Source organism: Heterodontus francisci, chromosome 27 (genome assembly GCF_036365525.1).
Source record: "Heterodontus francisci isolate sHetFra1 chromosome 27, sHetFra1.hap1, whole genome shotgun sequence".
NCBI lineage: Eukaryota > Metazoa > Chordata > Chondrichthyes > Heterodontiformes > Heterodontidae > Heterodontus > Heterodontus francisci.
The window spans coordinates 9,179,937-9,201,837 of record NC_090397.1 but is presented as its reverse complement, the minus strand read 5'-3'; the positions used below and the strand labels follow the sequence as shown (position 1 = coordinate 9,201,837).

The window sequence follows — 21,901 nt, the reverse complement described above, 5'->3', positions numbered from 1 at the left end:
GGGAGACAGACCACAGCACTTTTTTTAACCAGCAAACGTTTTTACTTTTAATTTAAAAATCCCAAAAGTAACAGCCTATTTAGTTATATTCGGATACAAACATTACAGTATCATTTACAATTTGCATCGCAATGTTCTACAAACTCTACAGTCAACAATCTGATGGAATATAAGCAAGGTGGCATACTGGGGCGACAAGAAAGAATAACAAACAAACTTGCATTTCTAAAGCACCTTTCACGACCTCAGGAAAATCCCAAAGTGCTTTATAACAAATGAAGTCCTTTTGAATTGTTGTTATGGATGGGTAAGTTTGAAATTGGGCCCTGGGGAGATGCAAGTGTTTTTCTGTGCTGGGCACAAGGGATTAAGTCTGGGAAACCTCAACCCATGGTCTTTTGTACAAAGCTATCCATAAATCAGCACCAAGTGCCAGTAGATTAGCATTGGTGAGGGGTGTCCTGTTGTGGAGAAAGGGCACATTCTTTGGACAAAGCAGGAGGAGTTTTACACCTTACCTGGCCATTCTGTATCTGACCGGCAAGGACTCAATGTTGGTAATGGAAACACGCTCCATTCCTCACCTCAGTGAGCGAAAGATTTAACAAAGCAAGGACATTCATCACCAAGAATAGAGAAACAACAGAATGCTGAAATCGAAAGTACAAAGAGGAAGTGCCAATCAGGGTATCACACGATGTCTTGCCAGGTGTGTCCAACATTATGGCTGCACTTAACCATGAGCGGTGGGGTCACGGAGGCAGAATGAAGTAGGTGGCCAAGGACCTCCCACTCCGTCCTCCCTTCCTGTTGCAATCACGCACCGGGCGACCAATTAGCAGCCGGCAGGCAAGAGAGCCGGCAAATCCACAACCGGGGTGGGAGGTCAGGTGGCGGCCGCATTATCCCGTCACCTGGAAGAAGGTGCTGGCGGCAGATTCCCATGCCACCTGGGCAATGCCACTTTAAGGGGGTGACACTTCCCATTGTTGCAGAAAGGCCACCCAGTCTTTTCCCCTATTAGGTCCCTCTCCAATGAGCCCCCTACCAGGAGGACTAACTGCTCAAGGGGGCCTCAAACCAACACAAATGCTTTCCCTTCTGTGCTCATAAATCAAAAGGCCGCGGTGAATGTCTGCTGCCCTTTAAATGCTGCTGAGGCTCCGACCCCCCGCATGGCCCATGTGTGGCTGGTAAAATTCTGAGGGGCACGTAAAATCAGTGTCAACTGCCTCCTCAACTATCTTAATCGGCCTTTAATTGTTCATTTGCAGGTGGTGAGCTCACTGTCCGTCCTTGGTAAAATCGTGTTCCAGCGTTCTGACATCATCTCGCACTATTTTCCCCACCTCACCCCCGCCTCCATTGCCATCCGTTTTGAACAGGTAAAATTCCAGCTTATATTCTGAGTCCTTTTTACTTTCTACATTACCCCAAGTCATTGCAATAACAATTGGCAGTATATCAGAAATCATTTACTAAGCACTGCCAACCTAGTGTATAATTTAATGAAGAACGATCAACTCATTGACGAATTTTAAGACAAGGTTAAATTCCTGGAAGAGCCAGAATGTGTCTGCTCTTAATGTTCCTCTAAAGCGATCTAATGATCTGTTGTGACATGTTTGCAGGTCAGAAAGTAGAAACATGCTGTTTTAACCCAGTGTTGTCCACTAGAAATCACTAACGAGCTACATGTGGCTGTGCTGACACAGTTTTAGTCACATGCAGTAATTTTAATGGAAAATACCTGTTGCGTGCACACACACACGACAGGTAAATGTATTTCACATATGTATATTTACTTAAATATCTACCACCATTCAGCAACCTAGGAAGTAAAGCACTCAACGCTCAATAAACATTGGTACTCTGCTTTTCATCTGGCAATTCCTGTGTTCTTATAATTTTTCTCCTGGATTGTTTTCAGGTCTGTCCAGGAGAGTAACCTTTCACTCCAGGCGACTCCAGGACAATCCAGAATTGAAGCATTCCCAATCATTAAAAAATGCTTGAACTGAAATCGCATGTCCAATGACAGTGTCTACAACTCATTGTTATTCAAAAATGCTATTAGCCACAGCTGGATTCCCAATGAGCCACATGTGGCTAATGTATTGGACAACACTGGTTTAAAAGCTTTTAGTTCCCACTCTAATAAAAAGGAGCTGTAGTAGATGCAATGATAATTGTGTCACACTGCACAAAAAAGGCCAGGCGTCTTGCAAACTCCGCAGTGCCCTGCGCCTTTACACCTAGAGTGGCACTGCATGTAAAGGCAGAAGACAGCTCCCGATACATAAACTTTCCAGATACCTTAATGCTACCATCATTAACAATCAACTGATGAATAGCAATTGAACATTTCACAAGATACGAAACAAAGACCCGTTTGCTGTGCAATGATTATTGAGCCTCAGCTCTTAAGTGAAAAAGACCCTTTCATCATAGTCCTCCTCCGATTCTTCCTGTGCTGCCAGCTTTCCTTTCTCTTCATCTTTATCTTTGGCGGGTTGTGAACGGAACACCAGCTTTCGACCCAACTGTAGAAGTAGAAATAGAAATAGTTCAAAAATTCATCTGGGTCTCAGCACTTAAAAAATAAACAATGATCATGTTCCAAATCTGTAAGAAGCTATAGTGCCTCATTACAATAGTGAAAGGAATTATAATAATACTCAGAGAAGTCAGGCGGGGATGTCATTGATCCTGGGGTCCGGACACACTGATGGGGGGCTGGGGTGGAAGGGGGATGTAAAAGAGGAGGTGGTATTGCACTGTTGATCAAGGAGTCAATTACTGCAGTAAGGAGGGATGATATCTTAGATGGTTTTTCAAATGAGGCCATATGGGTAGAACTTAAAAACAAAAAGGGGGCAATCACTTGGCTGGGCGTGTACTACAGACCTCCAAACAGTCAGGGAGAGATAGAGCAGCAGATATGTAGGCAAATCTCAGAGAGGTGTAAAAATAATAGGGTAATAATAGTAGGGGATTTCAACTTCCCCAATATTAACTGGGATAGTCTTAGTGCAAAAGGCTTTAAGAGGGCGGAATTCTTAAAGTGCATACAGGAGAGCTTTTTGAGCCAGCATGCAGAAAGTCCTACAAGAGAAGGGATAGTACTGGACCTAATCTTAGGGAATGAAGCCGGACAAGTGGTAGAAATGTCAATGGGGAAGCATTTCGGGGATAGTGACCATAACTCTGTAAAATTTAAAATAGTTATGGAAAAGGACAAAGATGGACCAGAAATAAAGGTACTGAATTGGAGGAAGGCTAATTTCTATACGATAAAACAGGATCTGGCCAAAGTGGACTGGGAGCAGCTACTTGTAGGAAAGTCTACATCAGACCAGTGGGAGTCATTCAAAGAGGAATAGTGAGAATTCACAGCCAACATGTTCCCGTTAAGGTGAAGGGTAGGACCAAGAAGTCCAGGGAACCCTGGATGTCAAGGGATATAGAGGACTGGATAAGGAAAAAGAAAAATGAGGCTTATGGCAGATTCAGAGGGCTGAGAAAACAGTGGCCCTGGAGGAGTATAGAAAGTGTTGGGGGCTACTTAAAAAAATAATTAGGAGAGCGAAGAGGGGGCATGAAAAAACACTGGCAAGCAAGATAAAGGAAAATCCCAAGGTGTTTTATTGTAATATTAAGGGCAAGAGGATAACCAGAGAAAGAGTAGGGTCCATTAGGGACCAAAGTGACAATCTGTATTTGGAGCCGGAGGACGGAGGTGAGGTTTTAAATGATTACTTTGCATCTGTGTTCACTATGGAGAAGGACGATGTAGGTGTAGAGATCAGGGAGGGGGATTGTGATATACTTGAACAAATTAGCATTGAAAGGGAGTAGGTATTAGTGGTTTGAGCAGGCAGTTGATGTCGTCTACATGGACTTCAGTAAGGCTTTTGATAAGGTCCTGCTTGGGAGATTGGTCAGGAAAGTAAGAGCCGTGGGATCCAGGGCAATTTAGCAAATTGGAGCCAAAGTTGGCTTAGAGGCAGGAGGCAGAGGGTGATGGTCGAGGGTTGTTTTTGCGATTGGAACCCTGTGACCAGTGGGGTACTGCAGGGATCAGTGCTGGGACCCTTGCTGTTTGTAGTGTACATTAATGATTTAGACGTGAATACAGGAGGTATGATCAGTAAGTTCACAGATGACACGAAAATTGGTGGTGTCGTAAACAGTGAGGAGGAAAGCTTTAGATTACAGGACGATATTGATGGGCTGGTAAGATGGGTGGAGCAGTGGCAAATGGAATTTAATCCTGAGAAGTGTGAGGTGATGCATTTTGGGAGGACTAACAAGGCAAGGAAATATACAGTGGATGGTAGGATCCTGGTAAGTACAGAGGGTCAGATGATTAGCAATTGAACATTTCACAAGATACGAAACAAAGACCCGTTTGCTGTGCAATGATTATTGAGCCTCAGCTCTTAAGTGAAAAAGACCCTTTCATCATTGTCCTCCTCCAATTCTTCCTGTGCTGCCAGCTTTCCTTTCTCTTCATCTTTATCTTTGGCGGGTTGTGAACGGAACACCAGCTTTCGACCCAACTGTAGAAATAGAAATAGTTCAAAAATTCATCTGAGTCTCAGCACATAAAAAATAAACAATGATCATGTTCCAAATCTGTAAGAAGCTATAGTGCCTCATTACAATAGTGAAAGGAATTATAATAATACTCAGAGAAGTCAGGCGGGGATGTCATTGATCCTGGGGTCCGGACACACTGACGGGGGGCTGGGGTGGAAGGGGGATGTAAAAGAGGAGGTGGTATTGCACTGTTGATCAAGGAGTCAATTACTGCAGTAAGGAGGGATGATATCTTAGATGGTTTTTCAAATGAGGCCATATGGGTAGAACTTAAAAACAAAAAGGGGGCAATCACTTGGCTGGGAATGTACTACAGGCCTCCAAACAGTCAGGGAGAGATAGAGCAGCAGATATGTAGGCAAATCTCAGAGAGGTGTAAAAATAATAGGGTAATAATAGTAGGGGATTTCAACTAAACAATGATCATGTTCCAAATCTGTAAGAAGCTATAGTGCCTCATTACAATAGTGAAAGGAATTATAATAATACTCAATAACCAGGGGGCATAGATTTACGGTCAGGGGCAGGAGGTTTAGAGGGGATTTGAAGAAAACATTTTTCACACAGAGGGTGGTTGGAATATGGAACACACTGCCTGAAGGGGTGGTAGAGGCAGGAACCCTCATAACATTTAAGTATTTTGATAAGCACTTGAAATGCCATAGCATACAAGGCTACGGGCCACGTGCTAGAAAATGGGATTAGAATAAATAGGTGCTTGATGGCTGGCAGGGACAGGATGGGCCGAAGGGCCTGTTTCTGTGCTGTATAACTCTATGAACCCAGGGTCTAAATACACTGAACCCAGGGATCGGACGCACTGAACCCAGGGTCTAAATACACTGAACCCAGGGATCGGACACACTGAACCCAGGGACCAGACGCACTGAACCCAGGGTCCAGAAGCACTGAACCCAGAGTCCAAATACAGTGGCCACAATTTTCTGGGCCCTTTGGGGATGGGCTGGATGGCGCGGGGGCTGGTAAAATGGTGGGGAAAGGCATCAGGAGGGGAGCCCTGCATCGTACCCCCGCCGTGCCACATTGCCAGCGGAGGGAAAGTTGGCGGATCGGCCGCCCATTGGATAGCCAATTGAGTCACATCAATGGGCGATTAAGGGCGACTTCCTGCCTCTGCGGGTATTTGTCTGTGTTGGGAGGGCCCACTGCAGCATAGGGAGACTGCCCAGTAAAACATGGTGGCCTCCCAGCAAGCTCTGGGGAGGGGGGCACCCACCTTTACGTGCAGGCCCTGGCACAGAGAGGGGGCCCCCCAGCAGCAATGGCCACCTCTACCCCTAAGCCACTGTCATTAGCACAGGCCCCGCACTCCCCCAACCACCGGGGCCTCTCTGCCTAACCCTGGTTTCCCCGAACAGTAATTATCCCACTTTGAGGGCACCTCACCATTAGGTGGGCAGCCCTTAGGGGTAGGCTACTGTCTTTGATTGGACAGTGGCCCCAATGGCGGCCACTTATTTTGCAAACACTGGCAAAATGCCTCTCGGTTCCCACCGCCTGCCAATGTGGGGTCACATTCCGCTTTCGGTGCCAGTGGCAGGACATCAGCCCTCTCCACAAAATTCAGCCCACTGATCCCGGGACACAGAGACACCGATCCTGGGTAAGGAGTAATCAGTCCCGGGGACAGAGACACCGATCCAGGGTACGAATACACTGATCCCGGGTATGGATTAGAGCATGGCTACCCGACCCGAACCCGATGACATGTGTCGGGTCAGGTCGAGTCGCATTTCTGGGTCCGGCTTTCGGGTTCAGGTCGGGTCGGGCCGGACACACTCTATCATCACCTCTGGTATGTGGCTCCAATGTTAATGTACTTTTTGGACTTGAAAGGTGGTTTTGCAACAGTTATTTTAAGCTTGTGCAGATAAGCAACAAAGTGAAAAACAGGAAGTAGGTTAACTGATGGTTGGGTTGGGTCGGGTCGGGTCGGGTCGGGCGTGGGAAATAATGAAAGGACTTGGGCCGGGTCGGGCTCGGGTCGGGTTTCATTTGCAGACCTGAGCTGGCCTTTAGTATGGATGCACTGATCCTGGGTATGGAGACACCGATCCCGGGCACGGAGATATTGATCCTGGGGACGGGTAGACACTGATCCCAGGTACGGATGCACTGATCCCAGGTGGAGATGCACTGATCCCGGGTATGGATACACTGTCCCGGGTTATAGATAACAGATGCAATGGTACAGATAACATCTGAGGCTATAGAAATTCAGATCAAGGTGAATTAAAAGTCTACAAGAATGATACCATGGATACAGTCAAAAGCAAGGAAGGTACACTCTGGGCATCACACTTCATGAAGATGTGAAGGCTTTAGATAGGCTGCAGAAAAGATTTATGCCATGAGGGGCTTCAGTTACGTGTTCTCCTTAGAGAAGAGAAGGTAAAGAGGAAAATTGATAGAAGTGTTCAAAATCATGAGGGGGTCAAGTCAAAGTAGATAGGGAGAAACTGTTCCCATTGGTGGAAGGATCCAGAAGCAGAGAACACCAATATAACATGAATGGCAAAAGAACTGATGGTGACTTGAGAAAGAATATTTTTACGCAGCGAATGCTTAGGAGCTGGAATGCACTGCCTGAAGGGGTGATGAAAGCACATTCAATTGTAACTTTCAAAAGGGAATCGAATGTGTAATTAAATAGGAAAAATTTGCAGCAGTATAGGATTAATTGGATAGTTCTTTCAAAGATCCAGTACTGGCACAATGGGCTGAATGGTCTCCTGTGCTGTATAATTTGATAAAATATCTGGAGTTGCTGGCTTTAACAGCTCTCTGATGTAGGATTTATCCAGCAACGAGGGAACAGTGCAATGACCAGCCCTTTGCAAACCCCCAGGGCTCAATAAACTCAAACAGGGCAAAATAGCAAGTAAGGAAAGCAGGGCTTGCCCTCATTCCACGGCTGTAGGAAGGACACACCTGCTTACAGCACCAGAAACTTGTAGGCTAATTAATAAATAAATCCTTAAAATGCTGAGACTGTCTGGTAACCTGCTCAGTTGGGAGATGAAAACACTTTACACATCACAGAATGATTTGCACCCTAAAAATATGTACCCATCTGTGTGTCTCTTTTTGTGCTGCCTCCAGTAAAGATTTCTGTTTTGCTTCCTCTGAAAGTTTTACACGAAACATCGCTTCTTCATGCAGCCTAAGGTAAAGCATAGAACAGGCGTCTTAGTGCAGTCCGCCATGGTGAAGGCTAAACTTGTCAGGTGCTCGCAATGAATTCAACAGTGCAGTGGAAAAAATAGACATGTATGAGCACAGGGCTCATCTCGAAATACCACAGACCATTGAATATCCAATAACCGCTTGTTCATGTTCTGTTCTCTTGCTCTGAACACAGAAGGGAGTGTTTTTTTTAAAACTTGGTGTCTGGCATAAAATTGGCATTTCACATCGGCCGCCTGTTACAGACTGCTGGCTGTGGCTCAGTTGGTAGCAGTGTTGCCTCTGAATCAGAAGGGTTCAAGCCCCACTCCAGTGCAGTACTGAGGGAGTGCTGCAATGTACCATCTTTTGAATAAGATGTTAATTCTAGATCCCATCTGCCCTCTCAGGTGAAAGCAAAAGATCCCATGCATTATATTGAAGAAGAGCAGCAGAGAGTTTCACCTGCCCAATATTTATCACTCAATCAACATCACGAGAGACAGATTATCTGGTCATTATCAAATTGTTGTTCATGGGAGCTTGCTGTGTGCAAATTGGCTGTCATGCTTCCTACATTACAAGTGTGACCACATTTCAAAATCACTTCACATTGGCTGTAAAGTGCTTTGGACATGAAAGGCACAATAGAAATGCAAGGCTTTCTTTGTTAGAAAAACTGCTCAATTTTCAATGTCATTGAAAACGGTATGTTTAAACTTAAGCAAGTTGAAAATCTTCTCAAGCGCCTCAAGCTAGAAAATAGCCACACAGCGACAGCATCTCTACAATTCATACATGAGCCACCGGCAACAAGTGTTGGTGGGCTATTCTACAGTGCTGTTCGGAAGGGAGCTCCAGGATTTTGACCCAGTGACAGTGAAGGAACGGTGATATAGTTCCAAGTCAGGATGCTGTGCGGCTTGGAGGGGAACTTGCAGATAGTGGTGTTCCCATGTGTCTGCTGCACTTGTCCTTCTAGGTGGTAGAGGTCGTGGGTTTGGAAAGTGCTAAGGAGCCTTGGTGAGTTGTTGCAGTGCATCTTGTAGATGGTACACACTGCTGCCACTGTGCTTTGGTGATAGAGTGGGTGAATGTTGAAGGTGGTGGATGGGGTGCCAATCAAGTGGGCTGTTTTGTTCTGGATGGTATCGAGCTTCCTGAGTGTTGTTGGAGCTGCACCCATCCAGGCAAGTGGAGAGTTAGGAAGTGAGTTATTTGCCACAGAATTCCCAGTCTTTGACCTGCTCTTACACACAGTGTTTATGTGGCTGGTCTAGTTAGGTTTCTGGTTAAGTATATTTACTACACCAGGTGATGCATTTCTGGGCAGAGCAAGGAGCAGGCTGTGGTGTGGAGTTAAATCATTCATCACCTTGCGCTCAATTTTTACATTGCTTCAGAACTTTACCAGAAGTTGTGACAAATGACTGTTTGATCTAAATTGCACTGTACATTCTGCCATTTTTCAAATAGATTGTGATTCTCCCTCATTAATTCAACTGCCACTCACAGATAAGAATTAGCATAATCTCATGGAGGGACATTACCTCCCGGGATACTGCCCTTCAGCCTATCCATTCTCTCAGGTGGTGTCAGGTGAGGCCCTTCAGCCCATCCACTCGCTGACAGGTAGAGTAAGGTGAGGCCTTATTCTGGGGCTCTGTGGCCAGCTAACAATCCAGGAAAGGAACTGGCTGGACGTTAGAAGCAGCAGAGGGCATTTGTCTGAGTAGGAACAAGCTCCAATCTCACTGCAGTCTCACTGACTGAAGGCTCCCAGGCAGTGTAAATACTGCCATATAGACAGCCAGGATGCAGGGAGAGTGGGATCCTACATCTGACGCACACGCAGACCGACAACCTCAGGTAGCCAACAGTTTGGCTGGCACAGAGTAGTTTCAAGAGCTGAGTGCATGGTCATGCTGTGAAGGTCAGGACAGGCAGCACAGCAGAGTCCAGTATTTCTTTTTATTTCAAAAATATACTTTATTCATAAAATTTGTAAAAATACATTACATTACAGTTCAAATTTGACATTACATAAAATGCAATGCAGATCAGTTTCTTCCAATACAGGTTATATTCTCGATGTATATTTACATTTCATGTCAAACAGTCTCTGATGCACACAGCCCGAGGGGTTTTACACAGGTTCCATCCCCTCGGTTCACTATGGCGGGAGGACCTTACAAAGAACAAAAGAACAAAGAACAGTACAGCACAGGAACAGGCCATTCGGCCCTCCAAGCCTGCGCCGATCTTGATGCCTGCCTAAACTAACACCTTCTGCACTTCCGGGGCCCATATCCCTCTATTCCCTTCCTATTCATATATTTGTCAAGATGTCTCTTAAACGTCGCTATCGTATCTGCTTCCACCACCTCCCCTGGCAGCAAGTTCCAGGCACTCACCACCCTCTGTGTAAAAAAAACTTGCCTCGCACATCCCCTCTAAACTTTGCCTCTCGCACCTTAAACCTATGTCCCCTAGTAACTGGCTCTTCCACCCTGGGAAAAAGCTTCTGACTATCCACTCTGTCCATGCCGCTCATAACTTTGTAAACCTCTATCATGTCGCCCCTCCACCTCCGTCGTTCCAGTGAAAACAATCCGAGTTTTTCCAACCTCTCCTCATAGCTAATTACACAGTGGTCTTTCCCCATTGGGCCTTTGCAGAGGCTGCCCTGAGCTTTAGTGCGTCCCTCAGCATGTAGTCCTGGACCTTGGAATGTGCCAGTCTGCAACACTTGGTCGTGTTGCTCACTCTTTGCTCTGCAAGACCAGCAAGTTTCAGGCAGACCAAAGTGCGTCCTTCACCGAGTTGATGGTCCTCCAGCAGCAGTTGATGTTTATCTTGGTGTGTCCCTGGAAACAGTCCATAGAGCAGAGTCTTGCATTGCAGAGCTTCTCGGATGAACCTCGACAAAAAACCATTGCATTTCTGTCCAAACCTGATTTGTAAAGGTGCATTTTAAAAGGAGGTGGGCGATGGTCTCTTCCCCACCACAGCTACCTTGAGGGCAGCGTGCATTGGCACTGAGACTCTGGGCGTGCTGGACAGCAGGGGGTGGGGGGGGCGCCCTCATGGGATGTGAGAGTGTCTGGCAAGGCCACATTTATTGCCCATCCCTAATTGCCCTCGAGAAGGTGGTGGTGAGCTGCCTTCTTGAACCGCTGCAGTCCATGTGGTACACCCACAGTGCTGTTAGGAATGGAGTTCTCGGATCTTGACCCAGCGAGAGTGAAGAAACAGATAGAAGGAGTCTATTTACCCCAGCAGAGAGCTCAGCGACTATGGGGCACAGATTTAAAGTGATTGGTAGAAGGATTAAAGGAGAGATGAAGAAAAATCTTTTTCACCAAAAGGGTGGGGGGGGGGGGGGGTCTGAAACTCACTGCCTGAAAGGGTGATAGAGGTAGAAACTCTCAACTCATTTAAAAGGTGCCTGGATGTGCACCTGAAGTGCCAATACCTGCAGGGCAACGGACCAAGTGCTGAAAAGTAGGATTAGGCTAGGTGGCTTGTTTCTCAGCCGGTGCGGACATGATGGCCAGGTAGCCTCTTCCTGTGCAGTAAACTTATGATGTTTCTATACATATTTCTATGATATATTTCAAGTCAGGATGGTGTGCGACTTGGAGGGGAACTTGCAGGTGGTGGTGTTCCCATGCATCTGCTGCCCTTGTCCTTCTAGTTGGTAGAGGTCGTGGGTTTGGAAGGTGATGTCTAAGGAGCCTTGGTGCATTGCTGCAGTGCATCTTGTAGATGGTACACCCTGCTGCCACTGAGCGTCGGTGGTGGAGGGAGTGAATGTTTGTAGATGGGGTGACAATCAAGCAGGCTGCTTTTTCCTGGATAGTGTCGAGCTTCTTGATTGTTGTTGGAGCTGCACCCATCCAGGCAAGCGGAGAGTATTCCATCACACTCCTGACTTGTGCCTTGTAGATGGTGGACAGGCATTGGGCAGGGGAGGGGGTTCAGGAGGCGTGTTACTCACCGCAGAATTCCCAGCCTCTGGTCTGCTCTTGTAGCCATGGTATTTATATGGCTACTCCAGTTCAGTTTCTGGTTAATGGTAACCCCCAGGATGTTGATAGTGGAAAATTCAGGGACAGTAATGCTGTTGAATGTCAAGATGGTCAGGTTCTCTCCTGTTGGAGATGGTCATTGCCTGGCACTTGTGTGGCGTGAATGTTACTTGCCACTTATCAGCCCAAGCCTGAATGTTGCTGCATATTTGCACGGACTGCTTCAATATCTGATGAGTTGTGAATGGTGCTGAACATTGTGCAACCATCAGCGAACATTCCCACTTCTGACCTTATGATGGAGGGAAGGTCATTGATGAAGCAGCTGAAGATGGTTGGGCCTAGCACACTACCCTGAGGAACTCCTGCAGTGATGTCCTGGGACTGAGATGATTGGCCTCCAACCACCACAACCATCTTCCTTTGCAGTAGGTATGACTCCAACCAGCGGAGAGTTTTCCCCCTGATTCCAATTGCCTCCAGTTTTGCTAGGGCTTCTTGATGCCGTACTCGGTCAAATGCTGACTTGATGTCAAGGGCAGTCACTCTCACCTCACCTCGAGTTCAGCTCTTTTGTCCATGGTAGGACCAAGGCTGTAATGAGGTCAGGAGCTGAGTGGCCCTGATAGAACCCAAACTGAGTGTCAGTGAGCAGGTAATTGCTGTGTAAGTGTTGCTTGATAGCACTGTTTGACACCTTTCATCGCTTTACTGATAATCAAGAGTAGACTGATAGAACGGTAATTGGCCACGTTGGATTTGCCCTGCTTTGTGGATAGGACATACCTGGGCAATTTTCCACATTGCAGGGTAGATGCCAGTGTTGTAGCTGTACTGGAACAACCTGGCTACAGGCACGGCAAGTTCTGGAGCACAATTCTTCAGTACTATTGCCGGAATATTGTCAGGTCCCATAGCCTTTGCAGTATCCAGTGCCTTCAGCCATTTCTTGATACCACGTGAAGTGAATTAAATTGGTAGAAGACTGGCATCTGTGATGCTGGGGACCTCAGGAGGAGGCTAAGATGGATCATCAACTTGGCACTTCTGGCTGAAGATTGTTGCAAATGCTGTAGCCTTGCCTTTTGCACTGATGTGCTGGGCTCCCCCATCACTGAAGATGCAGATATTTGTGCAGCCTGCTCCTCCTGTTAGTTGTTTAATTGTCCATCGCCATTCATGGCTGGATGTGGCAGGACTGAGAGCTTAGATCTGATCCGTTGGTTGTGGGATCGCTTAGCTCTGTCTATCGCATGCTGCTTATGCTGTTTAGTATGCGTGTAGTCCTGTGTTGTAGCTTCACCAGGTTGACACATCACTGTTAGGAATGTCTGGTGCTGCTCCTGACATGCCGTCCTGCACTCTTCATTGAACCAGGGCTGGTCTCCTGGCTAGATGGTAATGGTAGAATAGGGGAAATGATGGGCCATGAGGTTACAGATTGTGGCTGAGTACAATTCTGCTGTTGCTGACGGCTCACAGCGCCTCATATTCCCAGTTTTGAGTTGCTAGATCTGTTTTGAATCTATCCTATTTAGCACAGTGGTAGTGCCACACAACACAATGGAGGGTATCTTCAATGTAAAGACAGAACTTTGTCTTCACAAGGACTGTGCGGTGGTCACTACTACCTATACTGTCATGAACAGATGCATGCGCAACAGGTAGATTGGTGAGGTCATAGGTTTCTCCCTCTGGTTGATTCCCTCACCACCTGCCACAGGCCCAGACTGGTAGATACGTCCCTCAGGACTTGGCCAGCATGGTCAGTGGTGCTGCTACCGAGCCATCTTGGTGATGGACATTGAAGTCCCCCACCCAGAGTACATTCTGTGCCTTTGCCACTCTCAGTGCTTCCTCCAAATGGTATTCAACATGGAGGAGTACTGAGTCATCAGCTGAGGGGGTGCGGTAGGTGGTCATCAGCAGGGGGTTTCCTTGCTCATGTTTGACCTGATGCCATAAGACTTCATGAGGTCCAGAGTCAACGTTGAGGACTCCCAGGGCCACACCCTCACAACTGTATACCACAGTGCCTCCACCTCTGCTGTGTCTGTCCTGCCGATGGGACAGGACATACCCAAGGATGGTGATGCTGATGGTAATGTATGATTTGTTGACTATAAGTATGTCAAGTTGCTGCTTGACTTGTCAGTGAGACAGCTCTCCCAATTTTGGCACAAGTCCCCCATCTGTTAGTAAGGAGGATTTTGCAGGGCCGGCAGGGCTGGGTTTGTCGTTGCCGCTTCTGGTGCCTAAGGCGATGTCAGGTGCTATGTCTTGGTGCTTGTTTGAAAGTTCTGGCAATGAGGCATTCTGCCAAATGAGATTGACAGTCTGCTCAGGGAACGATCCGATAAGATCCACCATCTCTTTTTCCTGCAGGGACTCGAGGACATTACGTGCAGACCACTGCCTGATGGACTTGTGGTCAAAGGTGCTTTTCTGCACAATTGTTTCCACGAGGGACAGGTGGTATGACACAGTCGAACTGAATGGTGCATCCTGCGGCAATGTGGCCAGACCCATCCTTCATAACACTGGGGACAGGTCGAACTTCAGCACATAGTGACACTTGGTGTTTGTGTACTGACTTTTTACACATAGCTTGATGCAGCTGCTGTCATGAAGTTGCTTCCATTATTCATTTTTCTTTGAGGACTCGTGTTTAAAAGATTGTGAAAATTGGTTCATTTGAAAGGCTGAGGAAATGCCTGCATTTTTTTTTTTAAAAGGTGACTGGAAGGACACTTTGGATTTTTTTGAAAAACACTTACTGGAAGAGACAATGACATGCTAAATAAACATAAGGAGCCTTGCTGGCTATTGCAGTTGTTTACAGCAATGTCACGTGTCTAGGTTAATGGTTGTCATGAGTTTTGGCTTTCTGTTTTGGGGCTTAAACTGTTTGAATGTTCAGTTGGGGTATAGCCTGCTAAGACAGAAACCACCTAACTCATCCTTTTCCACCCGTTTTGAAAAATCTTCTGAGAATCCAGTGTGATAGCTGAAACCACTGATGCAGTAATTCTCCCAAAACGCCTGCAAGACTACTCCTCGACAACTCCTGAACAGAACTGCTCCAGAAAGATCCCAGTGACAGCCGTCTATGTGCACCTGGACGCCAGACCAAAAGCCATCTGGAACATTCCATATCTTATCCTTTTTCTTCAAGAATTGACAATAACTTGGCCAAAGTATTTTTTTTATAAAGTTGATCTCTCCATTGTGGGTAAGAACCTGGTCATCAGGTGTGAGGCACTGTTGGTGTTGCTCCACATTGTCTGGCCCATAGCCCACTCCTGTACCATGGTGGTCACCCGAGCCATCTCCCACTTTATCTGGAGATCGAAAATGGATCGTGTCCGCAGGAACACGATGAACAAACTTTAGATAAAGGGGGAGAAAACGTACCAGTTTTTGGCGCATGCCCTGGCCCCTCCGAACCATATCCCCAAACAAATAAGACAGGGCAGAGAGGACCGCCCTGTCTATCTCCAGATTAGATCCTATTCCCACCCATTGATTGAAATTGCGCTACTGATATTTGTGTGGAGCAGTAGGATCCAGTTGCAGATTCCCGCCTCAAACTCCATTTTGGACAGTACGCCCATTGTATAGGTATGTGATAGCCTGTTACAAGCCTTCTTGTGGTCCAGGCTGATGAGGCAGGTGACCAGCACTCTGTACCACATACAGGCAATTGTATCCCTGAGTAGCGCGAGGCTATCAGAGATCTTCCTGCCAACTGGCAATGACTTTGGACAGAATCTTGTAGTCGACATTAAGCAGTGAGATGAGCCGCCAATTTCTGATTTCTTCCCTCTCCCCTTTCTGCTGGTAGATGAGGGCGATGATGTCTTTCCTCATGGATTCTGCCATGCTGCCGGCCAGAAGCATATTCTCGTATACTTCCAGCAGGTCTGGTCTGATCTAGTCCCACAGAGTTGAATACAACTCAACCAGTTAGCTGTTGCTTCCGGGGGTTTTACTCGTCTCGAAGGACCTGACGGCCTTTGTCAGCTCGTCCAGAGTTAGCGACTTGTCCAGACACTCCAAAGCCTTCATGATAGAGGACAGGAAAGACTGGGAGGCCGTGCGGGTTTCACGTCATACAGTCATACAGATTTGCTGATCTTTAGTATGTCGGACTGCGAAGACGTTGCCAAGCCATCCTCTTCCTTCAGGCTGCTGATCACAGAGCTCTCTCCGTGTACCTTTTGGAAGAAGAAACACGAGCATGTCTCATCCTGCTCAACGGAGCGGAGTCTGGACTGGAAGATGATCATGGAGGTCTGCTGGCTCTTCACCACTTGGAGATCCTCCTTGACATCGACCCCCATTGACTGCAGCAGGAGCAGATTCTGAATGCTTTTCTAGAGTCGGGGCATTTCCCTCTGTTTCTCTCTCCCCCTCTGAACATCAGTGAGGATGAAGAACCTCTTGATGTTCACTTTGATCAATTCCCGCCAGTGTGTCGGGGACTCAAAGAAGGGTTACACGGTTCTCCAACCTTTGTAATCCATTTCGAGTTCCTCAATGTTTTCTGGGGTCAACAGTTTCATGGTCAGCTTCCATGTCCCCCCGTCAACCCGCTGGTCGTCCTGTAAGTGATAGTTGGCCAGTAGGAGGCAGTGGTCAGAGAAGAACACTGGCTTGACATCGGTGTATCTGAGTGTGAACATTCAGGACACAAACAGGAAGTCAATCCTGCAACGGACGGACCCATCTGGCCTGACCAAGTTTATTTGGACAGCACTCCGTCTGAGGATTGCTCAAGTGGTTGTGCAGCTGGATGTCTTTTACCGTTTCTATCAGGAGTCTGAGATTGGCATCCAGTTTGCTGTCAGTCCTGCTGGATCATCCAGCCACATCGATGATGCAGTTGAAGTCACCACCTAGAATGACCAGCCTGGACGTCACCAGCAGTAGTAGGAGCTACTGGAGGACAGTCAGCCACTCGTTCTTTCGAGCTGGACATACATGTTGATTAACCGGAGCGGAGCATTTTTTTACATTACATCTGTTACGAGGAGGTGACGGCCCACCACCTCCTTTGGAAATGGTGATGTTGCCTCCGTGTAGCACAATACCCAGGCCAGAGGAACTGGAATAATTTCCCCCTGACCAGATCGATGGCCCGTGGGACCACCATCATGACAATTGCCTGTATGTGCTGAGGTGCAGTATTCCACACTCCTGCAGCAACAGTAGGTCGGCTTTGATCTTGGCAAGGTACCCCAAGGTCAAAACACAATGTGCAGTGGCCTTAATGCTATACATGTTAATGTAGGCAATCTTTGGACCCATTAAAACTGTGTATTATTTACCAGTCCAGTTATCTGTACTAATCCCAGCCCTTGGGTAAGTACTAGCATACTCATTGTGCTCAGAAACTGTTGCACTGACGTTGGGCTGAGAAAACTATTCTGGCCGCCCGCGGGAGGGCTCTTCCACCATGGTGACATCGGGTTGCGGAGTTGGTGGTGGGGTGGGGGGTGGAGTTTGTGCTGGGAGGTTTGGGCTGTCCTCCACCGGGGCTGTCTTTCCCCTCTGTTCTTCATCGAGGATGTTTCTGTTCCCGGCTTCCCAGAGCTGGGGTGTGTTGGGCATCTCACTGCACTCAGCACTTTGGGGTTGGGGTGCGCTGGGCCCTTCGCTGTTTCAAGACCTTGGAGGGAGGGGGTTTCCTCCTTTAGCTACTTTACGTTTTGCTGCTTATTTGGCTGGTGTCGTCTTTCTTGCCCCTCCTCATCCGATAAGGAGCAGTTGCTGTTGTCCATTTCAGACATGAGCTCAGTGTTTCAATTGCTGGGCAGGGCTTCTAACAAAACAACAGCAGGACCGATTACCAGCCTGCCCGTGGCACAAACTCTTCATGTGACAGTGTCCCTGCCAATTGCTTTGTGGAACAGGGACAGTCCTTCTTTGCAATGGGGAAACTGAACATCTTTTCAAGAGACAAGGTGCTTACTGTAAGTAATCTAATATTAGGCTAATCTAACAAACATTACTATGAAAACGTCATTACCTGTCTCTATTTTCTTTCTGTTTTCTCTTCAGAATGGCACTGACTGTCTTCTCTGTTGCAATCATGTCAATCGAATCCAACAGTCTGTGGATCTCACGCTCTACACTGCTCATCTTCTGCAAAGCATTTTCAGGTACCTTGGCATCCCGAAAGCACATCTGATGCAGCCTCGTGAGGCTCAGGTCCAACAGTTCCAACACTTCTTTCTAAAATAAAAATAGTTTTTGTGTAACAATGCGCTTCTAAAATCCTGCTAATAATTTATTCTAATTTGGCATAACAATGACTTGTATTTATATAGCACCGGTCACGTTCATGAGAAGTACAGTGATGAAAATACAGAACCAAAATGAAGAGTCATAAAAACTTGGAACAATTTTAAAGAGACTGGTACATATTCTGTCAACAACGTTGAGGCCAAGACACATGACCCTCAGCATCTCTTGCACTCAAATCCACATCTGTGAAACCAATTAAGCCCCATCTGCATGGAAATGTAACAGACAATCATACCTGGATGTGAGCTATACTCAAACACAACGAGACAAGAACTTTCTCAGACTTCCCGTCTCTGAATAACCTCCATTATAATGCAGTGTGAACCACCCCTCTTCTTTTCAGAATGGGGCCATCATAAAGGCCATTATACAGCCCAGCTAGGACTGAAACCTGAAGTCACATGGGCAAAGCCAAACCTTGTAAAAGTCGCCTTAAAAAGTAATCATTTTGAGGAACAAAAGGGGGAGTCTTTTCAGGGCAGGACTAGAGACAACGATGTCAGTATGGTCTCTCTTCAGCCACACTGTGCAACACAAAGCCATCTTGAATTCCAGCAAGGCTGAGAGGGAGAGATCGATTCCAGCCAATACAATTGAACCCTGCTGAGACAAGTTGGAAGCTAGCTACAACAAGAGTGTGACTTTGCAAAAACTACTTATCTACCGATGAGAATTGACCCAAGACATCAGCACCGTCTTCAACCCAAAATGAACAACCAGGAGACTGCAACAGCCCAGCTTTTACCAGACCACCAGAAAACAGGCCTGCAACTTTAAAATTCACCATCCGAGGAGATCCCACAGGTGATTACTGAAACAACAGACTTCTACAACCTGAACTCTAAACACCTCTTACCTCTTACTTTTCTATCTTCTCGTGAGACTGCATGAGAGTGAATATGTGCTTGAGTGGTGTTTCGATCATTTTGGATTTGTTTAAAATAAATAGTTATCCTTTTTTTACCGATGAGAAAACCTGTCATTTGTCTGTTTATTTGACCCGAAAGACACTCAGGGACGAAAGCATCATTTAAACAAAACATGACTGTGGTCAGTTGGGAGGAGAACAGTGGGAACCACCCGTGCCCCTTACCACCTGTCTGTAACATGCCTTTAATGTATTGAAATGTCTCAAGGAGCTTTACAGGACGTTATCAAAGAAAATGTGACATCGAGCCACAGAGAAATGACTAAAAACTTGGTCAAAGAGGTAGATTTAAGGAGCATTTTAAAAGAGAAGAGAGAGGTGGAGAGGTTTAGGGAGGGAATCCAGAGTTAGGGCCCAGGCAGTTCATGGCATGGCTACTGATGGAGGAGTGATTATAGTCGGGGATGCAAAAGAGGCCAGAATTGGAGGAATGCAAATATTTGAGGATCGTAGGCAACATAACCTTTTAATTTATTTCTGGAGTGTGCGGACGATTTGTTTAAGTATGTGGCCTCTTTAAATTATTTTGCATGGCTGCACATGCACAGTAAGGTATAGGGGCCAACTTGCATGGTGTTATGAAAGTGCTACCATTAAAAAAAATATATATTTTTTGAGGACTTGTGTTAAAACTGAAAAGATTCCATGGATGTGTTTTTTCCCAAGTTCACCGAAAGGCCACTTGAGATGTTGTTTGAAAACCACCTGTGCTTTGGGCTCAGAAAACAACAGAAGCCTTGGTGACTTGGGGAAAAATGGTTACAGAGAAGCCACATGTCCGGGTAGGTCAGGAGGTGACTCTCTGTTTGGGATTTGGACATTGTTTTCAGTTTAGAAGGGGTGTGAACTGTTTGAAGTACTTTAAAAAAATTTTTTTTTTTTTTATAGAGATACAGCACTGAAACAGGCCCACCGAGTCTGTGCCAACCAAGAACCACCCATTTATACTAACCTTACAGTAATCCCATATTCCTTACCATCTCCTACACTAGGGGCAATTTACAATGGCCAATTTACCTATCACCTGCAAGTTTTTGGCGGTGGGAGGAAACCAGAGCACCCGGCGAAAACCCACGTGGTCACAGGGAGAACTTGCAAACTCCGCACAGGCAGTACCCAGAATTGAACCCGGGTCCCTGGAGCTGTGAGGCTGCGGTGCTAACCACTGCGCCACTGTGCCGCCCAAGGTTTACTTGCCAAGGAAAAAGAAACCACCCAGCTCACCTCCTTCTCTACCTCGTTGAAGAAATCCTGCAAAACTCCAGGGTCGGAGAGCTAAAATCCCTGGTGCGGCATAGCTCCTGAGAAGCTGAGAAAAATTCTGCGATTCAAGTGTGTGCTGGCGGTAAAACCCTGATGCCACATTATCCTAGAAAACCTACGAGAAATAATTCTCGACATCTCCAGAACGGACTGCTTCTGAAATGATCCCAGTGACCCATCTCCGTATTCCCGGATGCCAGACCAAAAAGTGGACAATTGACTTCCTTCCATACCTTTGCTTTTTTCCCACCAAGAATTAGTATTTGGCCAACATAGTCTTTTTTGTGACAAACCTCTGCAGAGAGAATTTCTGTATTTTTCCAATGTGTGTGTGAGTGTAATTGGGGAATTCAAAAAGGGAACTTTCATATTTCAATCTGTGTGCTAAATGCTTTGCTTCGTTACTGGTTAAGTCTTGTTTTGTAATAAACTGATAATTTTGCTGTTTATTAAAGAAACCTGGTTGGTGCATTTTATTCTGGGATAAAAATAGAGTGTGTGATTGGCTGTACTGGTAACCGGGTAGACATTTGGAAGTATGTTGTGACCTGTGGAGAAGTGGAACTAGAAAAGACAGTGCACTTCTCCTGCCTTGGTCGTAACAGCGGGAGATTTCTGGTTGCTGCATCACCTCCTGCTTGTATGGCTGGTAGAAATTACAGAGTTAGGGAAGGGCAAGGCCCTGGAGGGATTTGAAAACAAGGATGAGAATTTGAGGCGTTGCTCAACTGGGAGCCAAAGTAGGTCGTTGAGGATGAAGGTGATGGGTGAACAGGACTTAATGTGAGTTAGGATATGGGCAGCAGAGTTTTGGATGAGTTTAAGTTTATGTAGGGTAGAAGATAGGAGGACGGTCAGGAATAGCCAAGTCTAGAGGTAACAAAGGCATAATGAGGGTTTCAACAGCAGATGAGCTGAAGCAGGGCAGAGGCATTAATTAGGTGAGCAGGTAGGTGATTGGTTGGTGAATTTTAAGATTTTTTTTCTCTCTAAACTGAGACAGTATTTTTTTTCCTCTCTAAACTGGGACACTAGTTTAAACTGGTACTGGGGAAATATAAGTATTGTATTAAATTTATATATCTTAACTAGTTAAACTACTTAATATGACTACAAATAATCATTGAGTGATATTTCTAAACTTGGAACCTTATTAGTTAAATAAAACACAATAAAGACGACAGGGTAGGTGATGTATTGCAGCTGTAGCATGTGGGAGCTGGTGGACACCAGTGTGATCCACGGCAACCACATCTGCAGTAAGTGTCTGCAGCTCGAGGAAATTCAGCTCAGAGTTGATGAGCTGGAGTCAAGATTCAGACATTGCGATGTATCAGGGAGGGGAAGAAGTTACCTGGACACTTTGTTCCAGGAGGCAGTCACACTCCTTGGGCTGGATTTTAAGAGCCCACTACTAATCTCGGCGGTGATCTCAAAAAAAGGCGACCCGCACGCCAAAGAGCTGTGCAATCCCACACGCGGCAGCTCATTTAAATAGCCGGGCGCCCCCCCCCCCGACCCCCAATCTCATGGAGGGCGTGGGCTATCCGTCCCCAGCAATGGCATCAGCTGCCTGTGTGCA

General features: G+C 46.4%; 1 protein-coding gene across 2 annotated transcripts in view; it reads right to left on the bottom strand.

The window, feature by feature from the left end:
• Positions 1–65: 65 nt before the first annotated feature.
• LOC137384629 (coiled-coil domain-containing protein 38-like) overlaps positions 66–21,901 on the bottom strand; it is a 136,358-nt gene continuing 114,522 nt past the window's right edge. Inside the window, exons 13-16 of one of the 2 annotated variants that reach the window (XM_068058776.1) lie at positions 17,851–18,056; positions 7,693–7,786; positions 4,458–4,562; positions 66–2,543 (exon numbers count right to left, since the gene is read on the bottom strand). In XM_068058776.1, the coding sequence (XP_067914877.1) occupies positions 2,424–2,543; positions 4,458–4,562; positions 7,693–7,786; positions 17,851–18,056 (525 nt within the window). In that variant the 3' untranslated portion in view covers positions 66–2,423. The remainder of the gene's footprint in view (positions 2,544–4,457; positions 4,563–7,692; positions 7,787–17,850; positions 18,057–21,901) is intronic. The other variant, XM_068058777.1, reaches the window with a different exon arrangement.